At 38.3% G+C, this 13,606-nt stretch overlaps 2 protein-coding genes across 2 annotated transcripts; both read right to left on the bottom strand.

Annotated features, from left to right (window-relative positions):
- Positions 1–231: 231 nt before the first annotated feature.
- Positions 232–11,428, bottom strand: LOC142343501 (uncharacterized). Its single transcript, XM_075395179.1, has 7 exons — positions 10,677–11,428; positions 8,644–8,806; positions 6,889–7,893; positions 5,711–5,946; positions 4,712–5,201; positions 1,533–1,835; positions 232–1,043 (listed from the first exon to the last, which is right to left on the bottom strand). The coding sequence occupies exons 1-7, from the start codon at positions 11,420–11,422 to the stop codon at positions 342–344; spliced, it is 3,645 nt and encodes a 1,214-aa protein (XP_075251294.1). The 5' UTR covers positions 11,423–11,428; the 3' UTR covers positions 232–341.
- Positions 11,429–12,247: 819 nt separating this feature from the next.
- LOC142343569 (leucine-rich repeat-containing protein 40-like) lies at positions 12,248–13,357 on the bottom strand. The gene has a single exon (XM_075395184.1). The coding sequence runs from the start codon at positions 13,011–13,013 to the stop codon at positions 12,264–12,266; it is 750 nt and encodes a 249-aa protein (XP_075251299.1). The 5' UTR covers positions 13,014–13,357; the 3' UTR covers positions 12,248–12,263.
- Positions 13,358–13,606: the final 249 nt, after the last annotated feature.

Genomic DNA, 13,606 nt, shown 5'->3' with positions numbered 1-13,606 from the left:
TGACATCTCCAGTCCCTATTTTGTACATTTGAACTACGATCGCACATTTGAAAAAAAAATTGTATCCGTCAGAAACCATAGGATCTTTTGCCGTTTTTTCCTATCATTCCCTCTTCAAGCACGTTTTTCTCCGGCCATTTAAAATAAACTTGCACTCCAATTAGTTAGATTATGTCTCGATAAGGTGTCTTAATCAAACTGTCGAGAGTGAAGGCTATAGCTGACCGTAAGTAAAATTAGAATTCAAATTACGATCTGCTGGTGAAACACTGAAGCAAATGTCATTCAACGCAAATAAGCACCAATGAGTCGCCATTTTTTCTAAATATAAACTTCAAAATTTAGCTGATAGGAGTAGACTCCTCAAAAATCGATTGACAGGATTCCGACACATTACTCATGCTCTCTGATGTCGCCGAACTCGTAGATGTAATTTGATTGGCTGAGAAGCTGCTTTGGCTGTTCGTGTTAGCTCCACGGTTCATTATGCTAGGAACGCGAAGCTTAGATTGCAATGCCGTCAACTTGTTAACTAAGAAGGTGAAGCCAAGAGACTTGCAGGCTTCAACCAAATCGATTGTGGAAGCCGTAGAAATGTACAGTCTATGCCAAAATATCAACATCAGTTCTTTCTGTCGAGCAAAGTTATAGCTAGCCGAAACCGAGTCTCGAATTGAGTCAATTTGAATATCTGACATTCCTAATCGTTTCGCAAATTGTCTCCAATTTGTGCGACTCAAACTCGGCAAAATTTCGTCGAAGTAGCGAGTGAAGGTTGGGTCAAACTCCACTGGCTGAGGGATCAAAAGTGACGTCGGCAGTCGCTCAGTTGTGTTCATGTAAGGGCAACTCAACCCAAGGTCATCGATGTCATCAGCAGTATCGAAGTCTTTCAAGTTGAAAAAGATCTGTTCCCACGGATATCGCTGCATTTCGTTCAATTGCTTATTTGGGAATCTTTTCAGACAATGTGGACAAATCAGCTGCAGTTCGTAGTTGAGACCAGGGTACTCCAGGAACAGTTTCAGTAACGTCTCCACTACCTGAAAGGAACGAATCGTGATAACAGATTGGCCACTGAGCAACTCTAGAGAAACCAATTATGTTTAAATTAGGAAATGCAGTGATGTCAATACCTCTGGTACCAATATATTGGAAATTTTTCAGTTTAAATGCCTACGGGACAATTTTTCGAGGTTGTCCAACCAATGGTATTCGGAAGAGCTTTGGGCACTTCCCCGATACATTAAGGACCCCTCTATTGGAAACTACCTATTATGGTACAATAGCACAGGATACAGAAGGTTTGCCAATAGTATACTCAAACCCAGCACGTCGGAAAGTCATCAATAAAGAATAACTCACATCAAAGACTTTACAGTTCAGTTGGTATCATTATGCAAGTTTGACTTTTGCAAATTAACATGAATTGATAGCAAACCAAAGCCTCAGCTAGAAAAACTTCCCAGCTCGCCTTCTTAATAATAACTTATGTTAGAAAGGCAAACGTCAGGGGAATAATTAATAAGAACCTTGATGATGATAGTCCACATGACATGAGAGTATACAATTTCACTCTTTGAAGAAATGGACAAGCACGGCAGTCCAGTCTTCCCACTACTGTTCGAACCAGCAGAACCCTTCACCCCACTATTCTCCTTGTTACTTCCAGAGCTATTCCCACTCCCCTCCGATTCCGCCACTTTAGACATGTTGTCCACTTCAATCAGGAGAGGCAGTGAGTCCATTGTTGCAGAGAGACGCCCACGCCAGTCGTCTCTGAAGTCAACGCAGTGATGCAGGGCTACACTCAGTCGGTGGAAGATGGAGAGAACCTGCAACATTGAAGAAACCCATTTAATGAGAGATAAATACATAAACCGACTAATGTTGTAAGAATTGCTCTCGAACGACAGACGGGTGGAAAAAACATTTGACTACGACGGGACTTTTTGCACTGACCTCCCGATCCATAACCAACCATCTACACTGCCGACTGTGCTATTTGGCCCTTATGTTTGCTGCGCTGCATCAGACTTTATATTAGCAACAAGCTTTACTTCGGAGTGAGAGCAATAGAGATCACTCAAAAATGAAGAACAAAAGCGTGAAAAAGTCACTGGTGAAGTCAAAGAATGTTCTAGAAGAAAAGCGCAAAATGGTCAAACAAAACATTTGCATTAAAAAAGACCAACACGTTTACAATAATTGCTATGAATTTCGTTCAAGAGTAATTAAAAAGATATACAGTCGCTGAAAACCTGAAACAATCTAAAAAACCTTTTTATGAGATCACAACCGTTTACTTTGTGTATATTAGACTACTGATTTTCGATGTTATTAATAGATTGATATGAGGCCGAAGGGCACCATGAAGAGAACCAATAAAAACAAGTGTCAAAAAGCAGTAGTCTTATGAACTTAATTTACAGATGTACATGACAAAAAAGCGTCCATAAATTGAACAATCCAAGTCAATTAGCAGATACGGCCATTAAAAGGGATTTAAAGTAATGTACATAAGTAAATAAAGCGATTTTAAGGGAAAAATGTGCACAGCTGCCTTTTGGCGAAGCTAGTTATGATTAGACTGAAACTAGGCGGAAGGCCACAGAGTAAAACATAAATAACGAGTGTCGAAGACAGTAGTATAATATGTTTAATTTACAAGTTTTCGTGTTCTTCGCATGAAGTAATATAGCTGTCCGACGAACAAAACTGGTCATCTATTACTGGAGAGTTTAGATAAGTTGGTATTAGTTGACGTATCAAGCAGCTGTCTTGCTGGATTGCCGACGAAATATTCAGTGTTAATGACCAGTTTTGATCGTAGTACTGCTGTGCTTACGAATACAAAAATCAACGCATCTATAAATTAAAACATTATTTATGATTATCTAGTTAATTAATGATATTTAAACGATGATTTATTAGCTAAAATAAGATTTAAGAACAAAGGCCACCTTGAAAAAACACAAACCGAACACTGTCGGAAGAATTGCTCTCGAATGACAGGCGAGGCAATTTTATTCAGGGGCTGTAGCCTAGATAAAATTTTCTTGATGGGTGCAAAAATAGTTGCCCACGCCGGGATTCGAACCATGGACCTCCCAATCCATCACCTGAAGCACTGCCCACTCGGCTATCAGGTCCTTCTTTCTTCTATGCTGCAATCGATTTTACAAAGCTTTATTTCAGAGTGAGAACAATAGCGATCACTCAAAAATGAAGCACGAAAGCGTGAAAAAGTCACTTGATAAGTCAAAGAATGTTCTGGAACAAAAGGGCAAAAACAGCCAAGCGAAAAAGTTGCATAAAAATACCAACAAGTTAACAACAATTGCTACGAACTTAGTTCGAGAGCAATTAAACAGAAAGAGACCGAACCTCTCCAAAACCATACACGAATTCAAGAACATGAAGACTGAAAGTAACTAATTCAATTGGATTCTATCAACTTTTGTGTGGACAAAAATATGAAACTAACATAGCCGTCAGATTGCCGGAATTGCTGCGAAAGAATAGACTTGCGTGCCGTATAATAGAGATAGAAACAGATGAAGATCTAAATTGAAAAAAACTCGACGCCGCTCAAAAAGCGAGGTAAAAAACTTTCAGCAAATTAATTAATAAAGCTTGTTAAAATTCATTCCACAGAAGTCTTTTATTAGGGACCTTTACTGCACCTTCCTTTGACCTTAAACTAATTCAAATTAAACTTAGGTCTTAAAGTGCAAAAGTCATTTTATTGAGTGGGGTAAGTCACGTATGATCAAAATCTAATCACACAAATGTTTTTAAAACCATTGCTAGAGAGAGAGGGAGAGAGAGAGAATGAGAATGAGAAATGACAACAGGCGCGCGAACGCCGTTAGTGAGAGGAAGAAGTCAGTCAGAAAATTGGGCGTTTTCAGCTTTGCTGTGTGAACAAATGTAAAACGAAAAAGAGCGTCAGACGACGAAAAAAACAACATAGCAGGACAAGTCCTGAAGTACAATTCAAAGAATTTCCAATGACTAAACAACAAACTAGACCTAGAACTGACTTTGAGTGAAATGGAAAAAACCATTTCTAAAAAAGACAGATATAAAATAGAAAAAAACTGAAAATCAATGTCAAAATGCCGCATGTGAACAAAAAACCACTAGCCAGAAAGCGAATTTTTGTTCAAACACCGTTTTCTCACTACTTTAAATTAAGAGCGAAAAAATTTCACGCTGCAAAACCACTCGCGTTTTCGCTCCACTTCCTGTTTTGGCGTGACCAAAATCACTACTCCAATTTGACTTCAAAAATCATGAAAATGTGTGAACAGATCTTTAAAAAACGACAGCGCCCCAATACAATTCAACTTCTTTGAATTGTAAAAAACCAAGAGCACCGCAATATAGCTCCGCTCAGCTTACTGCTTCGCAGCTATAATAAATTCGGTTGTAAGCGATCGGTCGTGCCAGGGCACTAAGTCCCACGGGCGATTAAGATTTCATTCTAACATATACTTAAGGTCCTGCGGGCTTTACCTATTTATCCCGTTTTTGAGGATGAGCAAATGGTGAGACGAACAGTAGATAGTACGAGAAATATCACAAAAATACCAACAGGACAAATATAATTGCTACAATTTTCGTTTGAGAGCAATTAACAAAAACTGGCAAATGCCTTCAAATAATCATTTTTGGTTAATCGCAACTAGAATGAAATGTAACTCACATCAGTGAAATTTTTGAATATGCAGACCACTTGCAGTTTGTATAGCGAACTCCTCAAGTATCCCGGCCAGAGCGTCATTACTCGTGACTTATCACCACCCCCCGCTTGTATGGGTTCTTGTGGGCTGTACTCCTGGGCAATGTACCAGGGAAAGAAATATGAACTTTTGTACTTCATTTTGGACGAATTGTCTTCGTGGTAATAAACATCATCCGGTAATGCTGTGTATGAGAAGACTCTTTTGTGAAGATTGTGTTTGCTTCTCTTGGATGGAGGAACAACCGCTTCATCTGATTGGCTGCTAGATCGGCCAATGAATGAGGCGCGTGAGAATTTGTTGTTTTTGTCTCTTCGGAACAGTGATGACCTTTGCTTGGAGACGTATTTGTGGTTACTGCGATTAATTGATGATAGCTGTTTTGTATTCAGAGCGGACGATCGAACATTGCGAGACTTGGTTACTTCTTTAATGTTACTTGCATCCACTTTCCTTTAAAAAATGCACAAATTAGGAAGCAGCAAACATAAACCAAAAAATTGCTCTCGAACGACAAGCGGGCCAATTCAATTCAAGAGAGGGTGTAGCCTAAAGAAATTTTGATGGGTGCAAAAAATCCAACCATGGAGGGGTTCGCATTGGTGACGTCCAGGCATTGGTACAATCGCTTACATTTAGTAAGATTTAATTTCTGAATGCGAGCAATTTTGATCACCCAAAAATCAGGAAGCCAAGCCAACCGAGAAGTGAAATAGAAAAACAGTCAAAACAAAAATTCTGAATTAAAAAGACACACACGTTGGCAATATTTGATTCAAACGTCGTTCGAAGGCAATGAAAAGTAATCACCATGTAAAAGTGATTTCTAACAATGTGTATTAGAGTAACTTACTCATTTCAAATTAAAACAGCTTTAACCAGAGTATACTCCATATAGCAAATTTCAAATACTGGCAATAGTTTAGATTGGTAGTAGTTAGTCATTAGTTGGTTTCAGGTACCTTGCGACGTGCAAATTCCTCAACAAAGCTGCGAAATAGTTGAAATCCACTGAATCCGCTTCCGGAACAGAGTCCCTCATCAGTTGCACCAGCATTTCCTCAGTAATGACTCCGTGTTGCTTCAACTCCCCTCTAGTGGAGTGGATCTCGAAGGGGGAGAACTGCTGAAGACAAGGGTCGTCTTTCCTCTCCAACAGGTGGATGTCTAGCACCGAGTTGAAGAAATCGATCAAAGTCTAAAATGGAAGTAAAAGGTAAAAACGGTTCAGGTTGAATGACTGGTGTGAATCAGATCAAGGAGGAAAAAGTTGTTCCAAAAAGTTGTCAGCCAAAAAACCGATTGTACGAAAAATCGAATAAAGACCAGCAGGTCTAAAATAATTGCTACAAACTATGTTTTAAGAGAAATTAAGGACATCAATTTTTGGAAAATTTTTTGACAAAAATCAGCAGAATACAGACAGGAAACAAGTTACAAAAGAAAGAACCGACAGACGTGTCATTGGCTTCTAAATTAAAAAAAAAACGTTTCAAACCATTTAGGTTCATCAGATTTTTATAACATTCAGATTTGTATAAAAGGCTGTGCTTTAATTTCGGTTCTTGTTGATATACAAACTGAGTACATAATTGATTGACATTTATAACTCATCGACGAATTGAATTATTATAGTAAAAACAGTTAAAATTGTTACAAGTAGACAACAGAAAACACCCAAAAAAAGTTTTGCTAAGACAACTTTTAGTTGTCACAGAAAAAGAAATATAATGATGTTCTTTTTGTTTTCAAATTTGTTTAACAGATAATCTACAATTATTTTTACGCGCGGAATCCCCGTTGCAGGTTCACTCCAAAATTATTGAACAAAAATCAAAGTGACACTATCCCAATACTCCAATTCTACAAAAATGGACGATTTAAATCATGAACTGAGCGAGCCTCTTGAGCATTTTCTGTGAAAGGTTTGCGTATAGACTAGTGAACATCTAAGAGAGCTACACTGAGAATTAAAGGTCTCGGGTTTCGCTGGTTTATTCCATTTTAGGACAAATAGTTCGATCGGTCAAAAAAACGCTCAAATTAAACTCGCATACAAATACCAACATAACCCATAAGCTTGCTACAAATTTTGAATTATAGAAATTCATGAGTAATTAGTCAGGAGGATTCTGGTCACCTTTGGATCATGAAAGAGACACTGCCTCAAATGAGCCACTCGGTCAAATACACAAATGACTCCGTAGATATTCAGGTACTGTATAACTTCTTCCATTTGGGCCCCGTTCACTCCTATCTGCACAGCTGGCTCCATTATGTCATTCCGATTCAAATACAATCTTCCCGAATTCTTCTTCCTGTAACTCGTGATCAATTTTTCTAATGTTTTCCACGAACTCTGGATTTCGTCCTGCAAATTGCACGCAAAAAACTCTTCACTGTGAGTCAATTCTTTCAGAAACACAAGCAATATCTCGCCGCATTTTTCGTTTTTGGAAATTTTCCAGCTAACTTGCTTTTTATTCGATCCTGTTGATGAATAATTTGTTAAGATTTTAGGAAGACTTTTGCATAAATTTTGCAAGAAATTAATTCTGTAGCTTGTCCACAACTCAAAACCATGCTCTTTGCGCAATAACACCAACCTCTCAATCTCCTCCACAAGTTTGCTAGTAGAAATTCTGATATAATTTTTAGCTAAATTTTGTAAATCTGAAAAATTTTTATCGAATTGCAATTTTGTAATTGGTGAACGGGCACCACGTGCTACATAACAAGGTAGAAGTAAAATGATTGCATCCGGAATGACAGTTTGCACTAATTGAACGTAGGCAAGGACCGAGTTCCGAAACGTCGATGACTTGTATCTATCCATCTGAACACAAATAATGTAGAGCGCATTTCTAGTGAAGAAAAGCTGACTAAGCAAACTGTACTCCTCTTTGCCGCTGAACTTGAAAACAGTCAGTGATAGATTGTCTAGCACATTGTTGCTATAATGAGCGAATTTTTTCTTTATTGTTGTAGAATGATTAGCACTTGGAGACGAGGGTGGGGCGGCATTGGTACCCTGTCGCCCCGACAAGAAGTTGAACAGGTCGGTTTTTCCTGAACCACTAGCACCGAGGATGAATATCTTGATAGCACGGTTACAAGGCTCGTACAGCTGTTTTTTAAGGCAGTCCTGAAAATTGCGCACAAATAATCAAATAGCATTCAAAATCCTATGTTAAATAAAAAAGATATAAAGAGATATATACAAAAAGATATATAGATATAAAAAGAGATAAATAAAAAGATATACAGTTTCAGAAACACATATTGTAGCTTTTTTAAATGGGCCATATTTACATACCTGAAAAAATTGACAAATTTACATACCTTTTCGCAGCAAATCTTTTTAATGACCATTAAAACAATCTTAGCGGAATCAAAACTCTCATCGATTTTAACGGCGAACTTCAGAACAAGTTTTGCCGAACGAATCTAACTAGAAAACTGTCAATCAGTTGAAATGATGCTGTTTTTGTGTAGCTCCAAAAGCTCATTAATGTTCCGTTGTTTCACAAACTGATTGGCTATGGATGAAACATCCTGCAAATTGTCATAAAAGACCCACTGTAGACCTCCTTGACCTTCATTCGAATTGAAAAAAGCAAAGAATAAACATATATAAATTGACCATCTGTTCTTTTCAAAAACTCTTCGGGTTATATTTATGATGTAATTGTTATATGAAACGTAGGAAAAAGCAATAAAAGAAAGCTCTGTAAAAAATGATGTTTAAGATGAAAAGTTCAAAACCTCTAATCCTCAAAATTAGAGCACTTAAATTTAGGGCTTCATTAGGTGAATGCAGAAGTAAAAAAACGATGAGATCAATAATAGCCTCGCTATCGCTTCGCGGGTATTAATAAACAATGAGGGAACTTGCCTGAAAAGCTTTGATGGCATCGATGCCGTGCTCACATATGTGTTTCGGAGGTTGTATGATGGGATTGTTGACGACATTGATCTCCTCAAGAGAGACCATGTTGCTAATGTTACCAGGCAACACCTCCAGGTTGTTATTGCTAAGGTCTATCGCTCTCAACTTCCTAAAACATCACAAATGTCCTTTCCTACAAGCATTAGTTAACAAAATTAAACATAGTAAAGCATACTTACTTAGTAAATAATATATAAACATAGTAAAATTTTGAATTGTAAAGGGACGCTGTCTGCATGAACGAAACTAAGATCATGGAAAAATTAAGGGCATTGTGTCAAAAATTGAATAACTGCTCCCTTCGGCTGGTGATCTTGTATTCATCTCAATTTGAGATAAGGCGCATACGATCTTGAACAATGTTTGTGACCAAACATTAAAAAATGCATAGTGTCCCCCACTTTGCAGTTAAAAGCAAATGCAACTTCACTCACACTTCAAAAGACGAAAAAGCACACTTTGAAACAGAAGTGATTGTTTCAATAAAATATGCGATAAATTGATATTGCGTACTATCAGAAACTATAAGTGAAACCACTAGCATGGGAGAGCAATGGCGTATTTTATTTCCTAAAAAAACCAACTAACTAGTTAATGATACACTTTTCCGCCAAAAGCTGACATAATACATGCCAGAATAGCCAGTTCATAACTTATATTTGACCTTTGGTTAAAATTATCGCTAAAACGTCTGAATAACTGTACAGTATATCAGATTTCTCCATCTTCCGTCATATGTTAGACCGATGATCAACGTCGGACGAATAGCTCTCGAACGACAGGGGAGCGGCGCGTGAGGCATGGGGGTTGTACCCTGCTTTAGATATTCACTGAAGGTTTTAAATGTAGGGGGAGTGTAGGGGGGTGAAAAACCCTGCACAACATGAATAAATGTCTACTCAGCAGTTTCGGTGAATTGCAAACTTAGATACTAGCAAGGCCATCCCAGAACTGTTAGGAACTCCGACGTCAAATTTGTCATCATTTTGTTACTTAGTACCAGAACGTCACAGCTTTCACTCGTTCTTGTAGAATCAGTCGCGTGTGAAAGTGGCCGCTTACTGTTATTTGGTTTGTCCATATTGGTAGTACTTGTGACTCCATTTTGTTTCGTTTTAGCTGAGAGCACCATTATTTATTTCTCTCTCACAATCTACACCGCTCGTGTGTAAGTCAAAGTTTTAAATGGATGTAATTACAGCTTATTAAAGACCACTTGAATGATCATAATTGAAAAAAGGAACTATTTCAAGGAACTTTTGAATTAATTTTAAGTCGAAAACTGTTTCCTACATCTATAGAGCAGACCTGATTAAAATTGTGGATGAGCTTAAAAAAGGGGTATCGAAACCACATAAAATTTCCCTTTACACGGGGAATTTATGCCTAAATATCACAGATGGGGAGTGTAGGGGGGTGAAAAACCCTGCACAACATGAATAAATGTCTACTCAGCAGTTTCGGTGAATTGCAAACTTAGATACTAGCAAGGCCATCCCAGAACTGCGTAGCAACTAAACGCCCTCGGGTTCTATCACTATCCCGTTTCTCAAGACGAGAGTCACGAAAATGCGGTGGTCAAACGAAAAGACAATCAAACTTAGGGTTACAACCAGTAGAGAAAAAAATGATCATTATATATCAACAACTTTCAATCACAGCATAAGAAACTTCCACGGGGCAATAATGCTACACAGAAACAGGAAAGACGGAAACTTCTACCGTAATTGTTATTGATTTAGACTTTTACTGCTTATAGCATGTTTTTATAAAACAGTCCAACTGTTTTGCTATCATGGCAAGAATACGCACAGCTGTTTCCGAGATTCGAGATTGGCCATTTTGGAAATATAAAATACTGAGATCTCTATCAACGTACACACCAACTGCTAAATTTTGCCCTGAAGACATTCAAATATTGATCAAGACGCAATTGTAGACAAAACAAAGTGTAAAAGGACAAGGTCACTTCAACTTACACCAAATTGCAAATAGTTGAAGGTAATGCGTGTAGTCTGTTCTTCACTATTAACAATTCCTCCAGCTCCGTCAGTCCGTCAATTTCCACCGGCAGCTCTTTGATCCGGTTGAAACTCAAATTCAACTGGCGCAAATTCGCCAGGGCTAAAATGCAATCGGGGAACACAGCCAAGTGGTTGTTATCCAAGTTTAGCTTTGTAATCTGATCAGGCAGTGTCGAGTAGAACACTGAGAAATAATTCATGCCTAAGCTGAGCGTCGTCAATTTGTTCAGCGTGCATAAAGTATCCCCGATCTTACGCAAATGATTTAGATCCAAAATAATGGTCTCCAAACTCGAAAGCTGGTCAAAATTTGACGGCAACGCTTCAATTTCACACCCCACCATTATAATTTCACGCAGACTCAACATCTCGCATATAACTGACGGGAATTGATGGAAACAGTTATAAGACAGGTTAATAACTTCCAAGTTAATAAAGTCTACAAGTTCGAACGGAAGATCTTTTAACTTGTTCCGCTCCAGCAAAACTTTTGATATCACGTCAGGTTGTGTAGTTTGTTCTGTTAGGAACTCCGACGTCAAATTTGTCATCATTTTGTTACTTAGTACCAGAACGTCACAGCTTTCACTCGTTCTTGTAGAATCAGTCGCGTGTGAAAGTGGCCGCTTACTGTTATTTGGTTTGTCCATATTGGTAGTACTTGTGACTCCACTTTGTTTCGTTTTAGCTGAGAGCACCATTATTTATTTCTCTCACAACCTACACCGCTCGTGTGTAAGTCAAAGTTTTAAATGGATGTAATTACAGCTTATTAAAGACCACTTGAATGATCATAATTGAAAAAAGGAACTATTTCAAGGAACTTTTGAATTAATTTTAAGTCGAAAACTGTTTCCTACATCTATAGAGCAGACCTGATTAAAATTGTGGATGAGCTTAAAAAAGGGGTATCGAAACCACATAAAATTTCCCTTTACACGGGGAATTTATGCCTAAATATCACAGATGGGGAGTGTAGGGGGGTGAAAAACCCTGCACAACATGAATAAATGTCTACTCAGCAGTTTCGGTGAATTGCAAACTTAGATACTAGCAAGGCCATCCCAGAACTGCGTAGCAACTAAACGCCCTCGGGTTCTATCACTATCCCGTTTCTCAAGACGAGAGTCACGAAAATGCGGTGGTCAAACGAAAAGACAATCAAACTTAGGGTTACAACCAGTAGAGAAAAAAATGATCATTATATATCAACAACTTTCAATCACAGCATAAGAAACTTCCACGGGGCAATAATGCTACACAGAAACAGGAAAGACGGAAACTTCTACCGTAATTGTTATTGATTTAGACTTTTACTGCTTATAGCATGTTTTTATAAAACAGTCCAACTGTTTTGCTATCATGGCAAGAATACGCACAGCTGTTTCCGAGATTCGAGATTGGCCATTTTGGAAATATAAAATACTGAGATCTCTATCAACGTACACACCAACTGCTAAATTTTGCCCTGAAGACATTCAAATATTGATCAAGACGCAATTGTAGACAAAACAAAGTGTAAAAGGACAAGGTCACTTCAACTTACACCAAATTGCAAATAGTTGAAGGTAATGCGTGTAGTCTGTTCTTCACTATTAACAATTCCTCCAGCTCCGTCAGTCCGTCAATTTCCACCGGCAGCTCTTTGATCCGGTTGAAACTCAAATTCAACTGGCGCAAATTCGCCAGGGCTAAAATGCAATCGGGGAACACCGCCAAATGATTGTTATCCAAGTTTAGCTTTGTAATCTGATCTGGCAACGTCGAGTAGAACACTGAGAAATAGTTCATGCCTAAGCTGAGCGTCGTCAATTTGTTCAGCGTGCATAAAGTATCCCCAATCTTACGCAAATGATTCAGATCCAAAATAATGGTCTCCAAACCCGAAAGCTGGTCAAAATTTGAAGGCAACGCTTCAATTTCACACCCCACCATTATAATTTCACGCAGACTCAACATCTCGCAGATAACTGACGGGAATTGATGGAAACAGTTATAAGACAGGTTAATAACTTCCAAGTTAATAAAGTCTACAAGTTCGAACGGAAGATCCTTTAACTTGTTCCGCTCCAGCAAAACTTTTGATATCACGTCAGGTTGCGTAGTTTGTTCTGTTAGGAACTCCGACGTCAAATTTGTCATCATTTTGTTACTTAGTACCAGAACGTCACAGCTTTCACTCGTTCTTGTAGAATCAGTCGCGTGTGAAAGTGGCCGCTTACTGTTATTTGGTTTGTCCATATTGGTAGTACTTGTGACTCCACTTTGTTTCGTTTTAGCTGAGAGCACCATTATTTATTTCTCTCTCACAGTCTACACCGCTCTCGTGTGTAAGTCAATCTACCACGTGTGAAACACGGTCACGTACACTCAAATCTACCTCTTCGATAACAGAGAGTAAACTTAATTGGGGACCTTTTATTGTTCAGAGGTGATTACATAACTGATTGGGTAAATAGCGCCGACAGTTAATCAGCGACAGAAGAGAGCGTCCAGGACGTGCCAAAGGTCACCTTTCAATTGTACTTCATTTTGTTAATTCCTAAGAGAATTTCGGACTATTTCAAACCATAACTTAGTAGTCAACCATGTCCAAGGTTATATTCGACCATTTGTCAATCTGTCACAACCATTGCAACTCTGAAAGACAAGGTTACATCTATTTTAATAACTATTGAAATTACGAACAGCAGAACGATGAATAATATGATATTCAATTGTACGGGAACAATAGCAAATAAAGCAAAGGTTTCAAGTCAATTAAATTCAAACGAAAGGTTTCAGCGCTTACAACAGCAAGTCAAGTAGGGGTAAGGAGGGATTAAGATATATCCACAAGGACTTCAAACATCTCTCTATCACACACATACAAGAACAGGTCGCGC

Source organism: Convolutriloba macropyga, chromosome 1 (assembly GCF_964194025.1).
Source record: "Convolutriloba macropyga chromosome 1, txConMacr16.3, whole genome shotgun sequence".
Lineage (NCBI taxonomy): Eukaryota > Metazoa > Xenacoelomorpha > Acoela > Convolutidae > Convolutriloba > Convolutriloba macropyga.
This window is presented reverse-complemented; position numbering and strand designations above follow the sequence as displayed.

Bases quoted from the DNA above. Each gene is read 5' to 3' on its own strand.
- LOC142343501 (XM_075395179.1), bottom strand. From the start codon at position 11,422: ATGGTGCTCTCAGCTAAAACGAAACAAAGTGGAGTCACAAGTACTACC. The intron at 5,947-6,888 runs GTGACCAGAATC...CTTCCATTTTAG, and splicing joins GTCTCTTTCATGATCCAAAG to ACTTTGATCGATTTCTTCAA. The intron at 1,044-1,532 runs GTTCTTATTAAT...CGTTCCTTTCAG, and splicing joins TGTGGACTATCATCATCAAG to GTAGTGGAGACGTTACTGAA.
- LOC142343569 (XM_075395184.1), bottom strand. From the start codon at position 13,013: ATGGTGCTCTCAGCTAAAACGAAACAAAGTGGAGTCACAAGTACTACC.